The sequence below is a fragment of the Melanostigma gelatinosum genome (genome assembly GCF_949748355.1).
Source record: "Melanostigma gelatinosum genome assembly, chromosome: 4".
Taxonomy (NCBI): domain Eukaryota; kingdom Metazoa; phylum Chordata; class Actinopteri; order Perciformes; family Zoarcidae; genus Melanostigma; species Melanostigma gelatinosum.
Window position 1 is genome coordinate 27632637 of NC_136637.1, and position 21438 is coordinate 27654074.

The following is a 21438-nucleotide window of genomic DNA, read 5'->3' on the forward strand; positions in this document are numbered from 1 at the left end:
TCATGAGTTATTGCCATCATATTTCTTGACATGATATTACTTGAATGAATGAATGAATTTTATTGATATAGCGCTTTTCACAGACAGTAGTATCACAAAGTGCTTAACAGAGCAGACATTTAAAAGCATAAAAAACACAATGTGACCCTAGGATCAGTAAATTATCTACACAGAGAATATAAAAAAATAAAAAAATAAAATAAATAAAAAATAATAAAAAATAATAAAATAAAAATGGAAAACATATTTTAAGAGCAGGTCTAGGACATGGGTTTACTTTTACACAAACGCCAGCCTAAACAGGTGGGTTTTGAGCTGGCTTTTAAAAGTATCCACAGTATCTGCGAGGCGCAGAGTTGCAGGCAGAGCATTCCAGAGCCTCGGGGCCACTGCCTCAAAGGCTCGGTCACCACGGCTCTTACAGCCTGACCGTGAAGTGCTCTGTAAGTGATGGTGAGAATGTTAAAGTGTATCCTAGATGCTACAGGGAGCCAGTGGAGAGATCGGAGTACGGGGGTGATGTGAGGCCGTCGATTTGTCCTGCACTCTAAAAAGCCAAACTTCAAATTTGTTGGACTAACACCTTTTTTAAAGTTGAGTCAACAAATCCCTTTGGAAAAAGTTGAGCTTACTCAAAATGTCAACTTTACTAATAAGGAGTGCAGTCCACTGAAACTTTTAAGTCGAGAAAACTAGCATCGTGGTTTGGGCATCTGCTGAGGTAACTAAGGCCACTGTGCATGGGTAGATTTTAGTAAATATATACATGTACACATATGTATGTATGTGTGTATGTATATATACTATAATTATATATTTTAAATAATAAAATAAAATGAATAAAACATTTTCTTTAGCCCCTCTTAAGATACCATTATGTTTAGATACCTTATTTTTTTTGATTTTATGTGATTGACATTTACTTTTTATACCTAAATCTTATTTGTGTAAGAATGTTCATGATCTGCTGAATGTCTGTTGACAATGTTCAATAAAGAAAAAAAAATGCCAACCGCCACAAATTCAGGAGAAGAAGAAGAAGCAGCTTCATACAGATCCAGCACGGACAGTTACGGGAGTGAGGGATGAGGAGGTAAGGAAACATGAGAACACCAGGGTAGGGAGTGAGGGATGAGGAGGTAAGGAAACATGAGAACACCAGGAGACACATGAGAACTCTGTCAAGCTACATATTAGACAAAGTGAACATCTTTTCTTCTACATAGCTGTCCTCAGTCTCATCTGCTTAACTTGGTCATGGAGGCATCAACATGTAATAGAGATGTTAAATTAACAGTGAAAACTCATCATAGCTTAATTTAACATCAGTATTCATAATTACACTTCATGTTTACTTCTCCTGATCTTTACCTCCTATAACAAGGTCCATAGGGGCATCTCAATAAATGAACATGTTATATTATATTATATAAGTGTTATTTACTGATTGTTTTCGTGTTGGAATACATGTTAAATATTTAACTGCAAAGTAATAATGCGTGTTTGATACTTACATTTTTTTTGCATGAAATCATACTGGGATGTTTGCTGAAATTGATAGCATGGCCCTACCTAGAACATAATCTACAGATCACAGTGTAAAAGCAAACCACCACATCGAGACATCAGAATTAAGGAACACTGTTCGTGTAAAGCTAGGTAGGTCCTTATTCACTGTTACAATCATTAAAAGCAGCATGTGTATTCATTTAGTACACCTTTAAATGGCATGCTGACGTACTATGCTAATGTAAGCTCCACAGGTTGTTGCGTAGAAATGGAACGTTTTAGAAACAAATATCTGCTTCTAATCCCTCCGGGTATAAGAAGTATCACATTTCTGACTTGGTGATCCTAGATTTCCAAGGATCTTGTTGTACCGGGACCACGGTCGTGCGTTCTGCCGTGGCCCTGCCTAACACCCACTGCTACTATTGTTATTAGTCTATTACTGCTTGTCACGATCAGGCTTTGCCTTGTGTGTCTTTGTTTAGTTTCACCCTCCTTACTCCCTCAGCACCAGCCTAACTCCCTAATCCTGCCGCTAAGCAATCACTCTACCTGTCAGCCACTCCCTCAGCACCAGTCCAACCCTTCACCTGTCCCTGATCGGTAATCAAGCACTCCCTCATCAGCACAACTCTCCTCACCTGTTCAAACCACTTCATGAACCCCTGTCTCTCACGCACTCACTGCCAGGTCATTGTTCATACCTACACGCCTGTTTTTGCTCGTCCTGTTTCCCAGTCGCCCTGCCTCGCCTCGGCCTGCCGGATTTCCCCCCTCGTCTCTTGTCTCGTCCTTGGATTCCCTGTTGTGTTCGTATTTCATCAAAACCCTTTTCTCACTGCATCCGACTGTCTGCGCTTGAGTCCTCATCATGCCCCGTGACAGTACTGAATACTTTCATTCTCTCTGTCACATGTAGTTGTATGTGATAGCATCATTTCTTCATTAAAATATTCTTGTGTTCATGGCTCTCTGTTTATGAGACATTTCCCTTTGTCCTTGTAATTAATGACAATGTATAAAGATTTCATTAATATATTTGTTATCAATATGTTCTTTAAAATAGAGGAGAAAGTATGGTGTTGACAAAGCCAATCAATATGGATGAAAACCCAAAACCTACTGACTGTATGTGGTTGAATGTTTGTTCCTCTGCTTTGCCTGATAGCAGTACAGAAACAGACCACTAGGTGTTGACTGTGGAAATCTGGTTCTATTTTGTCTGGATCTGTTCCTGCCTAGTAACTCATTGACATGCAACTCCCTCCCACTCTACTTTGTATGTTCCTCCCACTCTACTTTGTATGTTCCTCCCACTCTACTTTGTATGTCCCTCCCACTCTACTTTGTATGTCCCTCCCACTCTACTTTGTATGTTCCTCCCACTCTACTTTGTATGTTCCTCCCACTCTACTTTGTATGTTCCTCCCACTCTACTTTGTATGTTGGCTCAGACACTGTTTACACTATGAACAGCCAACTTCAGTCTAAGGTCACTGAAGGAGTTTTACATTGTTGTTGCTCATGTAGCTGCTTGTAAAGTGTCACACACCCTTTTGTGCAGACTGTGATTGACGGATTGTTTTTTAAGTCGTCCGTCCTGTAATCTTGGTAATGCGAGTAGTCAAGATGCATGGACCATTTAAGGGTTAAATCAAGCATGAATAGGCATTATATAACGATGGGCGGTTCCTGAAGAGGCAGAGTCTCAGACCTTCAATCGTGTTGCTGCTTCAACTCTCTTTAACAATGGGGCTTTTTAATTTTTTGCTGGATTTTGACTTCAAGGTGTTATTCCTCTTTATTTTCGTTTTCATCATAATAGCAGACTTCCTCAAACACAGGAATCCTCCAAATTATCCTCCAGGACCGTTTTGTCTTCCCGTTGTGGGGAATTTTTTCAGCATGGACAGGAAACATCCATACAAGTATTTTTCAAAGGTAAAGTTGAATGCATATTTTCATTTCAGTGTGAATTTTATTGAGACAGATTTGAACTATTTATTTGATGAACTATTTATTTGATGAACTATTTATTTGATTCACTCAATGGAATTTCCAGTCAGTTTAAGATCTTTCACAAACGCTATTGTGCAATTTGTATCGTAATAGTGAAGTATGTGGACAATAACAATAAGTGTTTCCCCAACCGTTGTATTAGGGCGCGGCACCCCCCCCCCCCCCCCCCCCTTGAAGTTGGAGTTAATTTTGTTTTTTATATCGCACCAGATCACAACAGAAGTCATTTCAGGTTCCCTTTCCTATAGAACAGGTCTATACCTTGTTCTTTTATTAAACAAACTAAACAGCCTTGTGTTATTTATCTTATTTACACGCTCTCCTGCGAGTAGCAGCCAGAGTAGCTCTCCTGCTCCGTGTCCAAGTCCAGACAAGTGCCCCCCCCCCCCCCAGCTGTAAACCAGGGGAAACACTGAAGTACAACTTTGTGTGACAAAAAAAGAAAGGAAGTGATTTAAATTATTTTTAATGGTTCACCCGGATGCAACTTTAATATTTTGTATTGGGAAACTAATAGCAGATACTGGTAACTGGTGGTCAAATTGAGAAAAAAACAATTAATGTGAAGTTCTGATCTTGGAACACCTATTGGCTGCTCATTGGGTAATGGTAGGTCTTGTCTTTGAACAATTTAAAAGGTCCCCTGGTGCAGTAGTGTGTTGGCGTTCATCAGTGTTTCTTCTTGATTCATTGTCCACAGCTGGCTGACATCTACGGGAATGTGTTCAGTGTCCGCTTCGGCGGTGAAAAGATGGTGTTTGTCTGTGGGTACAAGATGGTGAAGGAAGCCATAGTGACACAAGCCGACAACTTTGTGGATCGACCATTCAATGCAATCACTGACAGGTTTTACTCAGGAGACACAGGTGTGCAAATCTTTCTCTCTCTCTCGTCTCATATTGTGAAGGAATTAGTTCCCCTGAGCCGTTAACCCCACTTCCTCTGCATGCTTGTGTCTAGGCGGTCTGTTCATGAGCAACGGTGAAACATGGAAGAGACAGCGACGCTTTGCCTTGTCTACCTTACGTAACTTCGGCCTGGGCAAAAGAACCATGGAGCAGAGTATCTGTGAGGAGTTCCGACACCTGCAGGAGGAGATAGAGAAGGAGAAAGGTGGTGTAAACAATGAGGTCATTATCAACAGCTCTTCAGTAGCATAGCATTGTCTGAACCGTAGACTCCTCTCCTCCAGGTGAACCTTTCAACCCAGCAGTCCTCTTCAACAATGCTGCATCCAACATCATTTGCCAGCTGGTGATGGGGAAACGGTTTGACTACAGCGACCACAACTTCCAGACCATGCGGAAGTATTTGTCTGAAGTTCTTCAACTGGAGGGCTCTGTATGGGGTCTGGTCAGTAATATCCATTTAGTTCAATCATTGACCTCTGACGAGAGACCCAAGTCTGTGCTTAAATGAATCACGAAAGGTGACGTGTTTGTAAATTTCTCTCATCTACTGTTTCTTCTGAATAGCTGTATCAGGCATTCCCCGGAGTGATGAAGCACTTGCCAGGTCCTCACAACAAAATGTTCACTCATTTCAACGCCATCCAGGACTTCTTCAGTCAGGAGATAGAGAGCCACAAGAAGGACCTGGACCACAGCGATCCCCGGGACTACATTGACGCTTTCATCATTGAAATGAAGAATGTAAGCTAGCAGCTGCAGTGTAGGACAAAGTGTTGCCCTTCCTGTCTATCTATCAATCACTCACTAATGGATTGTATATGTGTTTCTGAACAGCACAAAGAGTCTGATCTGGGTTTCACTGAGACCAATCTGGCTCTGAACTCTATGGATCTGTTCGAGGCTGGAACGGAGACAACCTCCACCACTTTGCTTTGGGCTTTGGTTTATCTCATAAAACTCCCTGATATTAAGGGTAGGTCACATGCTCTGTGAGGCTGCTTTGATCTGAATGCATTTCTCACAGTAACAATGCTAACATGCTGTTTCACAATCTTAGTTTAGCATGTAGCATGCTAATATTTGTCAACAAGCACTGATCACAAAGTTCAGCTGAGGCTGATGGCTCACCCTGTTCCTTCCATGTTCTTGTTTTCCTAGATAAAGTCCAGGCAGAAATAGACGGAGTGATCGGACGGACCCGACAGCCCAGTATGGCAGACAGACCCAACCTGCCCTACACTGATGCTGTCCTCCACGAGACCCAGAGGATGGGAAACATTATTGCTCTGAATGCACTCAGACTGGCCGCCAAGGATACGATGCTGGGCGGTTACTTCATACCCAAGGTGCATTTAGCGCACAGTTACTTTAAGTCTCAACACGATTATTTGTAAAATGTGAGTGAATTACTTAGTCTTAGCATATGGATCTTGTTTTCTAGGGTACGTCCTTGTTGCCCAACCTAACCACTGTGCTGTCCGACAAGACTGAATGGGAGACTCCGGACACCTTCAACCCCGGACACTTCCTGGATGCTGAGGGAAAGTTTGTGAAGAGAGAAGCTCTCCTAGCTTTCTCTGCAGGTAAACCACATTCACCTCAATCGAAACCCTAACCTGAACCAGAATATATTCTTAATCCTGAGCTGTGACACCTTCATATGTGTTTGTGGTCTCTTCAGGGAAACGTGCGTGTCTTGGTGAAAACCTGGCCAAGATGGAGCTGTTCCTGTTTTTGGTCGCTTTACTACAGAAGTTCTCTTTCTCTGTTCCTGATGGAGTAGAGTTGAGTACAGAAGGAGTAACTGGAATTACACGCGTACCACACCCCTTCAAGGTTCACGCCAAGGCTCACTGAATTATGTAACATCTCACTGAACTGATTTCTTTCTAAATAACGTGCGACAAGACTCAGCAAAAAAGCTTCAGGAGAGAAATCTTTAGTTATTTTTCCATCCTGTTGGGGACCACAAAGAGACACAAGGCAACTGCAAAGAGGCTCAAAGCAACTATTAAAAGATGCAAAAAAACCCGCAAAGAAATACAAATATAAAGTCTGTGTCTTGCTGAGAGAGGTGATCGGGCCTTTTGCATGTTGGTGCCCAAGGACTCTGTCTCATAATGCATCCATGTTTACACGCCTGTGTGAGAGACAAAGAAAATAAACAACCAAATAAACAGCTGATGTCTGGTCTGACCAGCTTGTATCTACTGAATGTCATTAACTTATGACATTAATAAGGTGTTGAACCGTTAATTGTTGGACAATATAATGAGCTGATTCTGTAGATCACTCACCAGTGTGGAGCAACGGGAGATCATAATATATTAGGTTGTCATATATCCATTCGCTGATTATGTCTTATGTAGTTGCTCCACATAAGTTATGCATGATTTCCTTCACATCTAGCAAAATATATCGAAATAGATTCCAGCATCCATACGCGCAAATCAAAGCCTCGTAAAGTTCTTTGATTTTGCCTTTGATTGAGGCGAGGTCATCACTCTCATCATTTGTTCTCAACTTCTTTGAGTAGGGATTGCACAAAACTTGTAAAAGAATGTTTAAAAGTCTGTATTAAGGATGTTTCATTCTGTTCTTGAATCAATAAATGTTTGTGGTTGAATCCCAGCGTTGGCCTTTCACATGAATTGATTGACATGGTTTTGTTGAAAAGGCGAGGACACAGGTAGAGGAGTGAGCATCAAACACTCAACACAATCACACTAGTTGCAAAGTATTGAAAATTGTATAATGATCTTGTGTTCTTATCTTTGAAAATGACAAACATAAGAGAGCAGTCTTTAGCCGTGTACTGTAGTGGTCCAACCCATTTCCCCTTTTACCTGCAACTGCACAAGGAGTTCAGATCAGATCAGTTAGATTCGATGACTTTTGTTCCCGCTGCACTTTGTACTTTGTACTTGACTCTGATTACACTATCACGATGCAGGGGCGGACTGGCCATCGGGGATACCGGGGGAATCCCCGGTAGGCAGACGGGGTTTGGGCCGGTTTCTGACATCGCCGGCCCCGACTATATTATATGCTTCACAGAACACGTTCAATTGACTCTAATACCGAAAGTCAATAATCAGTGAAAACTGTATCAACAGTATAAACTGACATTATACTACTCCTCGCGATCCGAGGACGCCATAGCACGGCTGGACACTACGGTGCTTTTAAAAACTTTTCTCTATAACCGCGGTCTGCGCCGTGCGCTCGTGCCGGGCGACGGTCGGGGCGGGGCCGGCGGAGGTGCGAATGGCCGCCGTAGACCGGCGAAATACAGGGGCGGCTTTACTGTCACGGCGTCCATGAATCGAGAAGGACTTCTTACTGGAACTGAAACGATGTACTGGGATTAAATTCTTTGTCAACAAAGAATTTGGTAAGTGACAAACTGCGTTTGTTTTTTTACATCTGCAGTAACGTTTTTATGAATAATATTTGATGGCTCGTGCTCTTGTGTGGTGGAATGCGTGGATCCGCTGCAGGTCTGCTGGATTGATGTGCTTTGTTGTCATATGAATATATGTGACTGGTTCTTATGACTTTGTGGCTGTCATTGTGTTAATTACGTTGATTTGACTATGCGAGTTACAAAGCGAGCTCAAACGTCTGGCACGACAGTGGGATAGGCTGAAGGCATCAGTATTTGAGGAGTACACAACCAAGACAACAGAAGCCGGCCGGAGGATGCTGAAGATGAGGCAGAGATGGTTTACAAAAAGTGCTCATCTTGCAAGGACTGTCCAATCTGTTGCTACCGAGTTCTGAAGCAGTACAACCTCCTGACAGATGCATACCACATCATAGGCCTTGCATACAGGTTCCTGATTATCCTCTCTGTCACACAGGTAGCATGCGAGCGAAGCTTTTCGACGCTGAAATATATCAAAAACAGGCTCAGGAGCTCGCTCTCTCAACAGCACCTGGAGGCTTTTATGTTGATGGCTACTCAGACAGATGTTTTGCAGATGCTGGACAGTGAGAAAATCATAGACTGTGTTGCAGAAAAGAGTGAGTTGCTGCAAAAACCGTGCATTGAGTGGGCAGCGCGCCGTGTATTGAGTGGGCCGGTCTGACAGTAAATCCCGGGCCACTTTTTCCCCCCAGTCCGCCCCTGTCACGATGCAATCTAAGTGAAAGGCTATAAAGACTGGAGAGGTTTTGCACTTGTGTGTTATAACATTTCTGAGCTGAGATTGTTGTTGCTCATGAGTTATTGCCATCATATTTCTTGACATGATATTACTTGAATGAATGAATGAATTTTATTGATATAGCGCTTTTCACAGACAGTAGTATCACAAAGTGCTTAACAGAGCAGACATTTAAAAGCATAAAAAACACAATGTGACCCTAGGATCAATAAATGATCTACACAGAGAATATAAAAAAATAAAAAAATAAAATAAATAAAAAATAATAAAATAAAAATGTAAAACATATTTTAAGAGCAGGTCTAGGACATGGGTTTTTACTCAAACGCCAGCCTAAACAGGTGGGTTTTGAGGGGCCACTGCCTCAAAGGCTCGGTCACCACGGCTCTTACAGCCTGACCGTGAAGTGCTCTGTAAGTGATGGTGAGAATGTTAAAGTGTATCCTAGATGCTACAGGGAGCCAGTGGAGAGATCGGAGTACGCGGGTGATGTGAGGCCGTCGATTTGTCCTGCACTCTAAAAAGCCCAACTTCAAATTTGTTGGACTAACACCTTTTTTAAAGTTGAGTCAACAAATCCCTTTGGAAAAAGTTGAGCTTACTCAAAATGTCAACTTTACTAATAAGGAGTGCAGTCCACTGAAACTTTTAAGTCGAGAAAACTCAGCATCGTGGTTTGGGCATCTGCTGAGGTAACTAAGGCCACTGTGCATGGGTCGATTTTAGTAAATATATACATGTACACATATGTATGTATGTGTGTATGTATATATACTATAATTATATATTTTAAATAATAAAATAAAATGAATAAAACATTATTTTCTTTAGCCCCTCTTAAGATACCATTATGTTTAGATACCTTATTTTTTTTGATTTTATTTGATTGACATTTACTTTTTATACCTAAATCTTATTTGTGTAAGAATGTTCATGATCTGCTGAATGTCTGTTGACAATGTTCAATCAAGAAAAAAAACCGCCAACCGCCACAAATTCAGGAGAAGAAGAAGAAGCAGCTTCATACAGATCCAGCACGGACAGTTACGGGAGTGAGGGATGAGGAGGTAAGGAAACATGAGAACACCAGGAGACACATGAGAACTCTGTCAAGCTACATATTAGACAAAGTGAACATCTTTTCTTCTACATAGCTGTCCTCAGTCTCATCTGCTTAACTTGGTCATGGAGGCATCAACATGTAATAGAGATGTTAAATTAACAGTGAAAACTCATCACAGCTTAATTTAACATCAGTATTCATAATTACACTTCATGTTTACTTCTCCTGATCTTTACCTCCTATAACAAGGTCCATAGGGGCATCTCAATAAATGAACATGTTATATTATATTATATAAGTGTTATTTACTGATTGTTTTCGTGTTGGAATACATGTTAAATATTTAACAGCCAAGTAATAATGCGTGTTTGATACTTACATTTTTTTTGCATGAAATCATACTGGGATGTTTGCTGAAATTGATAGCATGGCCCTACCTAGAACATTTTCCACCAGCCGCCACTGCTTTCGAGCAAAGTCCAAATTCGTTTTTAAGTGGTATATGTACAGTAATGTTAGTAGCATGAAGTGTAGGGTCAAGTATTGAGAAGCTCAGACAGTCCTCCTGCTGCTGGTTCAACTCTCTTTAAAAATGTGGCATAATCATTTTTTGCTGGGTTTTGACATCGAGGGGTTATTCCTGTTTACGTTTATTTTCATCATAATAGCAGACTTCCTCAAGAACAGGAATCCTTCAAATTAGAGAAGCCATAATCTACAGATCACAGTGTAAAAGCAAACCACCACATCGAGACATCAGAATTAAGGAACACTGTTCGTGTAAAGCTAGGTAGATCCTTATTCACTGTTACAATCATTAAAAGCAGCATGTGTATTCATTTAGTACACCTTTAAATGGCATGCTGACGTACTATGCTAATGTAAGCTCCACAGGTTGTTGCGTAGAAATGGAACGTTTTAGAAACAAATATCTGCTTCTAATCCCTCCGGGTATAAGAAGTATCACATTTCTGACTTGGTGATCCTAGATTTCCAAGGATCTTGTTGTACCGGGACCACGGTCGTGCGTTCTGCCGTGGCCCTGCCTAACACCCACTGCTACTATTGTTATTAGTCTATTACTGCTTGTCACGATCAGGCTTTGCCTTGTGTGTCTTTGTTTAGTTTCACCCTCCTTACTCCCTCAGCACCAGCCTAACTCCCTAATCCTGCCGCTAAGCAATCACTCTACCTGTCAGCCACTCCCTCAGCACCAGTCCAACCCTTCACCTGTCCCTGATCGGTAATCAAGCACTCCCTCATCAGCACAACTCTCCTCACCTGTTCAAACCACTTCATGAACCCCTGTCTCTCACGCACTCACTGCCAGGTTCATACCTACACGCCTGTTTGTGCTCGTCCTGTTTCCCAGTCGCCCTGCCTCGCCTCGTCCTGCCGGATTTCCCCCCTCGTCTCTTGTCTCGTCCTTGGATTCCCTGTTGTGTTCGTATTTCATCAAAGCCCTTTTCTCACTGCATCCGACTGTCGGCGCGTGAGTCCTCATCATGCCCCGTGACAGTACTGAATACTTTCATTCTCTCTGTCACATGTAGTTGTATGTGATAGCATCATTTCTTCATTAAAATATTCTTGTGTTCATGGCTCTGTTTATGAGACATTTCCCTTTGTCCTTGTAATTAATGACAATGTATAAAGATTTCATTAATATATTTGTTATCAATATGTTCTTTAAAATAGAGGAGAAAGTATGGTGTTGACAAAGCCAATCAATATGGATGAAAACCCAAAACCTACTGACTGTATGTGGCTGAATGTTTGTTCCTCTGCTTTGCCTGATAGCAGTACAGAAACAGACCACTAGGTGTTGACTGGAAATCTGGTTCTATTTTGTCTGGATCTGTTCCTGCCTATACTCATTGACATGCAGCTCCACAATGGATCAGATGCCTTTTGCTCCCACTCTACTTTGTATGTTCCTCCCACTCCCTCCCACTCTACTTTGTATGTTCCTCCCACTCTACTTTGTTTGTTCCTCCCACTCTACTTTGTTTGTTCCTCCCACTCCCTCCCACTCTACTTTGTATGTTCCTCCCACTCTACTTTGTATGTTGGCTCAGACACTGTTTACACTATGAACAGCCAACTTCAGTCGAAGGTCACTGAAGGAGTTTTACATTGTTGTTGCTCATGTAGCTGCTTGTAAAGTGTCACACACCCTTTTGTGCAGACTGTGATTGACAGATTGTTTTTTAAGTCGTCCGTCCTGTAATGTTGGTAATGAGAGTAGTCAAGATGCATGGACCATTTAAGGGTTAAATCAAGCATGAATAGGCATTATATAACGATGGGCGGTTCTTGAAGAGGCAGAGTCTCGGACCTTCAATCGTGTTGCTGCTTCAACTCTCTTTAACAATGGGGCTTTTTAATTTTTTGCTGGATTTTGACTTCAAGGTGCTATTCCTCTTTATTTTCGTTTTCATCATAATAGCAGACTTCCTCAAACACAGGAATCCTCCAAATTATCCTCCAGGACCGTTTTGTCTTCCCGTTGTGGGGAATTTTTTCAGCATGGACAGGAAACATCCATACAAGTATTTTTCAAAGGTAAAGTTGAATGCATATTTTCATTTCAGTGTGAATTTTATTGAGACAGATTTGAACTATTTATTTGATTCACTCAATGGAATTTTCAGTCAGTTTAAGATCTTTCACAAACGCTATTGTGCAATTTGTATCGTAATAGTGAAGTATGTGGACAATAACAATAAGTGTTCCCCCCCCCCCTTGAAGGTGGAGTTCATTTTGTTTTTTATATCGCACCAGATCACAACAGAAGTCATTTCAGGTTCCCTTTCCTATAGAACAGGTCTATACCTTGTTCTTTTATTAAACAAACTAAACAGCCTTGTGTTATTTATCTTATTTACACGCTCTCCTGCGAGTAGCAGCCAGAGTAGCTCTCCTGCTCTGCGTCCAAGTCCAGACAAGTGCTGCCCCCCCCCCCCCCCAAGCTGTAAACCAGGGGAAACACTGAAGTATAACTTTGTGTGACAAAAAAAGAAAGGAAGTGATTTAAATTATTTTTAATGGTTCACCCGGATGCAACTTTAATATTTTGTATTGGGAAACTAATAGCAGATACTGGTAACTGGTGGTCAAATTGAGAAAAAAACAATTAATGTGAAGTTCTGATCCTGGAACACCTATTGGCTGCTCATTGGGTAATGGTAGGTCTTGTCTTTGAACAATTTAAAAGGTCCCCTGGTGCAGTAGTGTGTTGGCGTTCATCAGTGTTTCTTCTTGATTCATTGTCCACAGCTGGCTGACATCTACGGGAATGTGTTCAGTGTCCGCTTCGGCGGTGAAAAGATGGTGTTTGTCTGTGGGTACAAGATGGTGAAGGAAGCCATAGTGACACAAGCCGACAACTTTGTGGATCGACCATTCAATGCAATCACTGACAGGTTTTACTCAGGAGACACAGGTGTGCAAATCTTTCTCTCTCTCTCGTCTCATATTGTGAAGGAATTAGTTCCCCTGAGCCGTTAACCCCACTTCCTCTGCATGCTTGTGTCTAGGCGGTCTGTTCATGAGCAACGGTGAAACATGGAAGAGACAGCGACGCTTTGCCTTGTCTACCTTACGTAACTTCGGCCTGGGCAAAAGAACCATGGAGCAGAGTATCTGTGAGGAGTTCCGACACCTGCAGGAGGAGATAGAGAAGGAGAAAGGTGGTGTAAACAATGAGGTCATTATCAACAGCTCTTCAGTAGCATAGCATTGTCTGAACCGTAGACTCCTCTCCTCCAGGTGAACCTTTCAACCCAGCAGTCCTCTTCAACAATGCTGCGTCCAACATCATTTGCCAGCTGGTGATGGGGAAACGGTTTGACTACAGCGACCACAACTTCCAGACCATGCTGAAGTATTTGTCTGAAGTTATTCAACTGGAGGGCTCTGTATGGGGTCTGGTCAGTAATATCCATTTAGTTCAATCATTGACAGAGAGATAAGATTCTACTGGGATTGAGAGAGTCAATCCTCTGACGAGAGACCCAAGTCTGTGGTTAAATGAATCACGTAAGGTGAAAGGTGACGTGTTTGGAAATTTCTCTCATCTACTGTTTCTTCTGAATAGCTGTATCAGGCATTCCCCGGAGTGATGAAGCACTTGCCAGGTCCTCACAACAAAATGTTCACTCATTTCAACGCCATCCAGGACTTCTTCAGTCAGGAGATAGAGAGCCACAAGAAGGACCTGGACCACAGCGATCCCCGGGACTACATTGACGCTTTCATCATTGAAATGAAGAATGTAAGCTAGCAGCTGCAGTGTAGGACAAAGTGTTGCCCTTCCTGTCTATCTATCTATCAATCACTCACTAATGGATTTTATATGTGTTTCTGAACAGCACAAAGAGTCTGATCTGGGTTTCACTGAGACCAATCTGGCTCTGAACTCTATGGATCTGTTCGTGGCTGGAACGGAGACAACCTCCACCACTTTGCTTTGGGCTTTGGTTTATCTCATAAAACTCCCTGATATTAAGGGTAGGTCACATGCTCTGTGAGGCTGCTTTGATCTGAATGCATTTCTCACAGTAACAATGCTAACATGCTGTTTCACAATCTTAGTTTAGCATGTAGCATGCTAATATTTGTCAACAAGCACTGATCACAAAGTTCAGCTGAGGCTGATGGCTCACCCTGTTCCTTCCATGTTCTTGGTTTCCTAGATAAAGTCCAGGCAGAAATAGACGGAGTGATCGGACGGACCCGACAGCCCAGTATGGCAGACAGACCCAACCTGCCCTACACTGATGCCGTCCTCCACGAGACCCAGAGGATGGGAAACATTATTGCTCTGAATGCGCTCAGACTGGCCGCCAAGGATACGATGCTGGGCGGTTACTTCATACCCAAGGTGCATTTAGCGCACAGTTACTTTAAGTCTCAACACGATTATTTGTAAAATGTGGGTGAATTACTTAGTCTTAGCATATGGATCTTGTTTTCTAGGGTACGTCCTTGTTGCCCAACCTAACCACTGTGCTGTCCGACAAGACTGAATGGGAGACTCCGGACACCTTCAACCCCGGACACTTCCTGGATGCTGAGGGAAAGTTTGTGAAGAGAGAAGCTCTCCTAGCTTTCTCTGCAGGTAAACCACATCCACCTCAATCTAAACCCTAACCTGAACCAGAATATATTCTTAATCCTGAGCTGTGACACCTTCATATGTGTTTGTGGTCTCTTCAGGGAAACGTGCGTGTCTTGGTGAAAACCTGGCCAAGATGGAGCTGTTCCTGTTTTTGGTCGCTTTACTACAGAAGTTCTCTTTCTCTGTTCCTGATGGAGTAGAGTTGAGTACAGAAGGAATAACTGGAATTACACGCGTACCACACCCCTTCAAGGTTCACGCCAAGGCTCACTGAATTATGTAACATCTCACTGAACTGATTTCTTTCTAAATAACGTGCGACAAGACTCAGCAAAAAAGCTTCAGGAGAGAAATCTTTAGTTATTTTTCCATCCTGTTGGGGACTTGTTTAGTCTCTCTGCCTGTACATTTGAGTGGGTTAGGGTTACATGTGAGTTATTTTTGTAGGTGAAAATATTCTTGTGATAATGGCACTGCTTTTAAGACATTACCCTTTGCCCTTTAGTAGTAGTTATTAATTATTGATTCAATATATCAAGGTTTTGTAAACATGTTCTTTAAAATGACAAATGTCATGTGTCAGCCATTATATAACAATAACTGAAATCATTATCAACAAAGTATTTGAGCACATTTGTTAACAATCAATAAAGGATCGGAATGAATCGATCACAAACCTGGTTTTACTTCATAAGTAAATAAAACAAACACACATTCATAGCTGGTGACCGATTTTGAAGCCACTGGAAATGTACGTGGTGCTTGTGACACCAGGGTGGCATCCAAGATGTGAAGAGTATCCCCACTGAAGGACCCGAGAACAGAAGTCGGCTGCCACAAAAACATTATTTGGAGGGCAGGCGCTGGGAGCAGGGAACTCAGAGCTCGTCTTTACCTTGTTCGCAGTGGAAAGGATCCCCTCAGGTAGGTTTAAAAAGGTTTTTAGTGCATTCTGGCCCTTTAATAAACACAGCACCATGTCAAATACATTAACTGTAGTCAAAGATCCCAGGGACAACAGATGGATCTAGCATTGTGTTTACATCTGGTGCAATGCATTTATGGTACACTGTCCCCATATACATCTGGTCCAAATCAATGCAGCAGAGGCCGAGATATCTCGATGTTGGGTTCCTAGTGTGGGTGAAGTTCTCAAAACACTGGACACTAAGTTACCTGAAGCATCTTTTCATAAGACCCTCCCTGCCTGGTGAAATGCTCATCAAGTTTAAACTCCCCACTTTTTATTGCAGGCCTTTTCTTATAAATTGGTAATCTCTAGGCCCATTCCAGATAGCCCTGAATCTGGATTATTTTTCTCAAACTTTTGTCTGGTTGAAGGTTGTAATGCCTTCATTTAATACATGTTTTGACTAATTATTAATTACTTTGTTTCAGAAAATACCTTATTTTTTGCGTAATATTTTTCTCTTAGCTTTTTGTAATTTGTTGACAGGGATGTATTTTAGTTTTGTTTTACTGTATGTCTGTTCATATATAAAGATGTATATTGAAATTGATATAATTAATTAATCTCCAATTAAATACACTTAAATAATATGTGATTTACAAGAAGTGCAACGACAATCAAACCACATTATTTTCACTGGAGTCAGAAGCTGAGATAACAGCTACTCATACGTTCTTAAGCTATTTACAATAACTTTACAGGATTAGTTTTGTTCTCCATCATGACTGCTTATTTCATTCACTGCAAATATGCATGCTGTGTTAACACAATCTTTAAAGATTCTCAGACCTTCCTCCAGAGCAGACATATGTCTGATTTATATTTCTGCCCCCTGTGAACTAAACATTGGACTTTGACATTTACAACTAGGATAAATGAGGTAATCGGCTACACGATCATCTAGATTGTCTGGCTCATATGCCCACAATAAAATACATTTCTGTATTTCAGCTGGAAGAGCAGATTGTGCGCCTTCGAGTGGAGCTGGACAGAGAGAGGGAAGAGACACTACTTTCAGCTAGAGAGGGACAAGATCCACACATTTAGGGTGTTCACAGAGAGTAAACTAGAGGTCAAGGCTGAAAAGAAGAATTTTGATAAGGACTTATAGGAGGATGAGGGGCGCCACCAAGTAGAGATCAAGGTGAGGTTAATACACAAGTGTATTGTAGTTATAGTCGAACTGCACCCAAATTCACAGGCTAGATTTTTACCACGTCTTTATTTTATGCCATAATATGCCGTAACAGGTAACAAAGATCTTTAAATGCAGTCAGTAGATGCAACCTTTTTTTGATCCACAGCCAGTGTATTTGTTTATCCTCACTATCCTACAATCCATTGTGCGTCCGTAGTTCTTTAGTGGCATGTACCGGTTGTCCTCTCAACTTTAAAAGTTAGGAGAAATCATGTGATTGCATTCTGTTTTTTCAGATACTAGTTTGTCATTTGTTAAGCAAAGATTACCCATTGACTGATGTAAGGGTGAAATTCATTTTACAATGCACATTTGATTCACTTTTTTCCCACCAGGTGTACAAGCAGAAGATGAAGCACCTCCTGTGTGAACACCTCAACACAACCTCTGAGTTAAAAGCAAAAGGGTTAGTCTCCACACAGGTGGGAAAATGAATCTGGCTTAATATTCTTGGATCCAGGGTGGTATGAGATGGGGGCAGTCGATAAACTACAGGTTTTTGTGGGCCGTCCACACCACAATGGCTACCCCGACCTTTTCTGGAAATTTAAGCAGAAGAACCAAAGACATATACATCACATCACATTCAGCATTATGGGACAGCAGCTGAACGACTACTGTTTGATGCTCCCGCTTTGTTATGGTGTGTAACTTTGGGCCAGTTTTTAGTTTATTCTTACTCTGTATTTGGTTAATGGCGGCGTGTCCTCGCTCTCTGTCACACACAACGGTCATTACATCCACAGATGTCGTGAGTCAGCAAAGTACCAGAGCAGGTGAAGCTCATCGGCCCCTTGCTCGTCTTCTCTGCCTCACTATGTGGCTGTGTGATTTGTTTCTGTGGCTTGATCTGAGGGGAATGCTGCTTTTTACTTTTGCCGTTCTCCTCGTGGTGTCTTTTCGGAACAAAAAGGATCCACCCAATTTTCCACCGGGACCACCATCTCTCCCTCTTTTGGGAAACATATTCAACATCGAATCTAAACAGCCTCACATTTACCTAACCAAGGTAAGATCATATTTTCATTCTATGAGGAAGTGTTTTTTGTGAAAACCTGAGCTAAAAGTGGAAGGAAGATTCCTGTTATCTATATCCTGCACTACTTTAGCATGTAGCCGAGACAGATCCTCAAATAAAGGGCAAACAAAATAAATCACATGAGACTGCATCAACAAAATATTAAAACATTTATGGTAGAAAACAATGGGAAGCGACTGATAGTTTGCCAGTGTCACAGAAACTATTGTCTTGAAATATGCATCTTATCAGAGTCACATGCTGGACAACAGGCCACTTATTCTCTGCCCCTGCATCCACAGCTAGCTGATGTTTATGGGAATGTGTTGTGCATACGTCTGGGAAGACACAGAACAGTGTTTGTGTCTGGGTGGAAGACGGTGAAAGAAGCCATAGTGACACAGGCCGACAACTTTGTGGACCGGCCTTACAGCTCGATGGTGACCCGAATCTATTCAGGGAATTCAGGTGACTCACGAAGATACAGCACATCAGTGTTCAAGAAGTCAACCTGCCTGCTGATCCCTACCTTAGTAATGTCATGTGGTTGGTCTCTGTCTCAGCGGGTCTTTTCTTCAGTAATGGGAAAGTGTGGAGGAGACAGCGGCGTCTTGCCATGGCCACGTTACGTACCTTTGGCCTGGCCAAGAGCTCCATGGAGCAGAGCATCTGTGAGGAGAGTCATCGTCTGCAGGAGGCGATGGAGAAGGAGAAAGGTTGGCAAAAAAAAGAACAAAATGTAACTGAATGAAAAGCAACAATACACTCAAGACATTTCTTTCTGCTCAGGTGAGCCATTTGACCCGGTGCCCCTCTTGAACAATGCTGTGGGCAACATCATCTGCCAGATCGTGTTTGGGAAACGGTTTGACTACAGCGACCGCAACTTCCAGAGCATGCTGAAGGATCTGACTGAGATGGCCTATTTGGAGGGCTCCATATGGGCTCTCGTAAGATGCACAGCAGCTGAGACACAAGTAGCAAATCGCACGGCTAAAGGCATTCATAACATGGATCAGAACCAGCGTGTCCAAACGTTTGATTATAGCTAATTATCAGTTGATAAAACAGTCTTTTATGCAAGTCGGATTTGTCAATCTGTCAAATGAAAGTTTAAGTAAAATATTGTGAGCTGAAGTGAGATCTTAAACAACACCACTGAAGAACCCGTTTACTTTCCAAACAGCTATACGATGCGTTCCCAGCTCTGATGGAACACCTGCCGGGGCCTCACAATGGCATCTTCAGCAGCTCCAAATCTTTGGAGGCCTCCATCAGGCGAGAGGTAGAGAGGCACAGGTTGGACCTGGACCCCGGCAACCCACGAGATTACATCGACGTCTTCCTGATAGAGGAGAAAGTATTGTGTTTACAATGTTGACTCGGCCAATCGATACGTATGAGATACGAAAAACTAACTGACCGTATGTTTGTCCCTCCGCCTTGCTCAACAGCGCAACAGAAACAGTGAATTGGGTTTCGACGATGGCAACCTGGTTCTGTGCTGTCTGGATCTGTTCCTGGCTGGTAGCGAAACCACTTCCAAGACCCTGCAGTGGGGCCTCATCTATCTCATCAGGAGCCCTCATATCCAGGGTGGGTGTTGAGATAAGAGCCCCACAGCAGCAGCACAAGAAGTAGATTAATAGATGCTGCAGACAGAACACGCTTAAGATCAAAGACGTCACATTAATTGTTCAATTAAACATCTTTTTATTTCACTTCCGAGACAAAGTCCAGGCAGAGATAGACGGAGTGATCGGACAGACCCGGCAGCCCACGATGGCAGACAGACCCAACCTGCCCTACACAGACGCCGTCATCCACGAGATCCAGAGGATGGGAAACATTGTTCCTCTCAATGGACTCAGAATGGCCGCCAAGGACACGACACTGGGCGGTTACTTCATACCCAAGGTGCATCTACCTAGCAGGGATTGTACGGTTCTCAAAAATGGATTTCCACATGTGTAACTAAAATCATAACAATACGTTCACTGGAGACGTTAAACAAAAGTCTGCATATAAGACTTTTTTAAAAGATATATTTGTCCTCAGTCACAAATAGTCGTCCACACTCTGTTTAAACCGGGTATTTGTGCACAGTGTCAGATGAAGACGAGTGTTAGTATTCTACTATACGAGTAGTTAGATTCCTGCATTGGGTTTTTTCAGACATTTCCAACTGCTCCAGAGCGTTTTAAGTCCCAAAGTAATTTATTTGTGTTGATGAAACTGAGCCAGTCGTAAAAACAAACCAACTCATTTAAGACGCTGACTCACTTCGTGGAAATCGAGGATTTTAGCTTTTCTTAGATCGAAGTAGGGGAGCCTCGAGGATAAAAGATTGTGAAACAACTGCATTCAACAGACAACAAAGTGTAATTGTGTGCAGTTTGTGATGTCATACATGTTAATCTAGGCTAAGGTCACTGCAAGAAACATTGACTGTCCTGACATCACCTGGAGATTTACAATCAAAGAAGAGGAAACGGGAAAAATGCTAAAAATACATTTGTTGTATTGTAAGAAGGTAAGACGATGAAGTGGTGACATTTTGTACAGACAAACCCCTGAAATGAATGAGAGAACATGATATGAACATCTGACACGACAAACAACTGGGAATTCATTGAGCTGACATCACGTAGGAACACAACTCTCCTGTGACGTCCGTTCAGCAGGGACCTTGTGATCAGCGTTCTTTACAGTGTCAACAGCCACTTGTTGTCTCTGCCCTTATCACACCTCCTCAGCTGCGGCTGTACGATCCACGGATCTCTTCTGAGCCTTTTGTTTCCACGATATCAAACTGATTCCCGTCTCTTTGTGCGTGCAGGGAACCGCCGTGATGCCCAACCTGACCTCTGTGCTGTTTGACAAGACTGAATGGGAAACTCCCGACACCTTCAACCCCGAACACTTCCTGGATGCTGGAGGGAAGCTTGTGAGGAGGGACGCATTTTTACCTTTCTCTGCAGGTAACGTTCACATTTAACTGGTTACTGTAGAGGAGACACTACAGGTGAACGGGGTAATAATGTTAACGAATGCATGTCACCACGAAGCCTCCCAGTTGATTACTTACATTAAGACAATTATTTTCTTGTATGACAAGTTTTTTGAAATGTTATGTTTACATATGGAAATGAGGCGTCATCTAATGCTAACATTTGGTGAATTTAGGAGAAATCTACAGACGCAAACAGACAAAGTAGTAAAATAAACACCTATATTGATTTTGGATTTTTTTCTTTACTTCCCACGCTCTCGCCTACATTCTTGTGCATCTCTGCGCTCCTTTTCCAGGCAAACGTGCATGTCCGGGCGAAGGCCTGGCAAGAATGGAGCTGTTTCTCTTTTTCGTCAGTTTGTTTCAGAAAATGAATTTTAGCACACTGGATGGAGTCGAGCTGAGTACAGAGGGAATCATTGGAGACATTCTTATGTAAACCAATG

The 21438-nt window shown here is 42.2% G+C and overlaps 2 protein-coding genes across 2 annotated transcripts; both read left to right on the forward strand.

Annotated features, from left to right (window-relative positions):
• Positions 1-3088: 3088 nt before the first annotated feature.
• LOC306776876 (cytochrome P450 2J6-like) lies at positions 3089-7010 on the forward strand. The gene is made up of 9 exons (XM_079267751.1): positions 3089-3450; positions 4229-4394; positions 4489-4641; positions 4721-4881; positions 5004-5180; positions 5274-5412; positions 5598-5785; positions 5881-6022; positions 6121-7010. Exons 1-9 carry the CDS (start codon positions 3259-3261, stop codon positions 6294-6296), a joined length of 1494 nt encoding a protein of 497 aa, XP_079123877.1. The 5' UTR covers positions 3089-3258; the 3' UTR covers positions 6297-7010.
• Positions 7011-11929: 4919 nt separating this feature from the next.
• Positions 11930-21431, forward strand: LOC306776564 (uncharacterized protein; the record flags this gene model as incomplete). Its single annotated transcript, XM_079267276.1, has 18 exons — positions 11930-12236; positions 12951-13116; positions 13211-13363; positions 13443-13603; positions 13771-13947; positions 14045-14183; positions 14369-14556; positions 14652-14793; positions 14892-15058; positions 17722-17970; positions 18282-18447; positions 18543-18695; positions 18769-18929; positions 19166-19339; positions 19434-19575; positions 19709-19896; positions 20819-20960; positions 21289-21431. The coding sequence occupies exons 1-18, from the start codon at positions 12045-12047 to the stop codon at positions 21429-21431; spliced, it is 3003 nt and encodes a 1000-aa protein (XP_079123402.1). The 5' UTR covers positions 11930-12044.
• Between the last annotated feature and the right edge of the window lie 7 nt (positions 21432-21438).

What these genes read in the sequence shown, in the direction of transcription:
- LOC306776876 (XM_079267751.1), top strand. Translation starts at nt 3,259, where the DNA reads ATGGGGCTTTTTAATTTTTTGCTGGATTTTGACTTCAAGGTGTTATTC. An exon ending in GGAGATAGAGAAGGAGAAAG is followed by an intron (nt 4,642 to 4,720) that starts GTGGTGTAAACA and finishes CCTCTCCTCCAG; the next exon opens with GTGAACCTTTCAACCCAGCA. An exon ending in TCATCATTGAAATGAAGAAT is followed by an intron (nt 5,181 to 5,273) that starts GTAAGCTAGCAG and finishes GTTTCTGAACAG; the next exon opens with CACAAAGAGTCTGATCTGGG.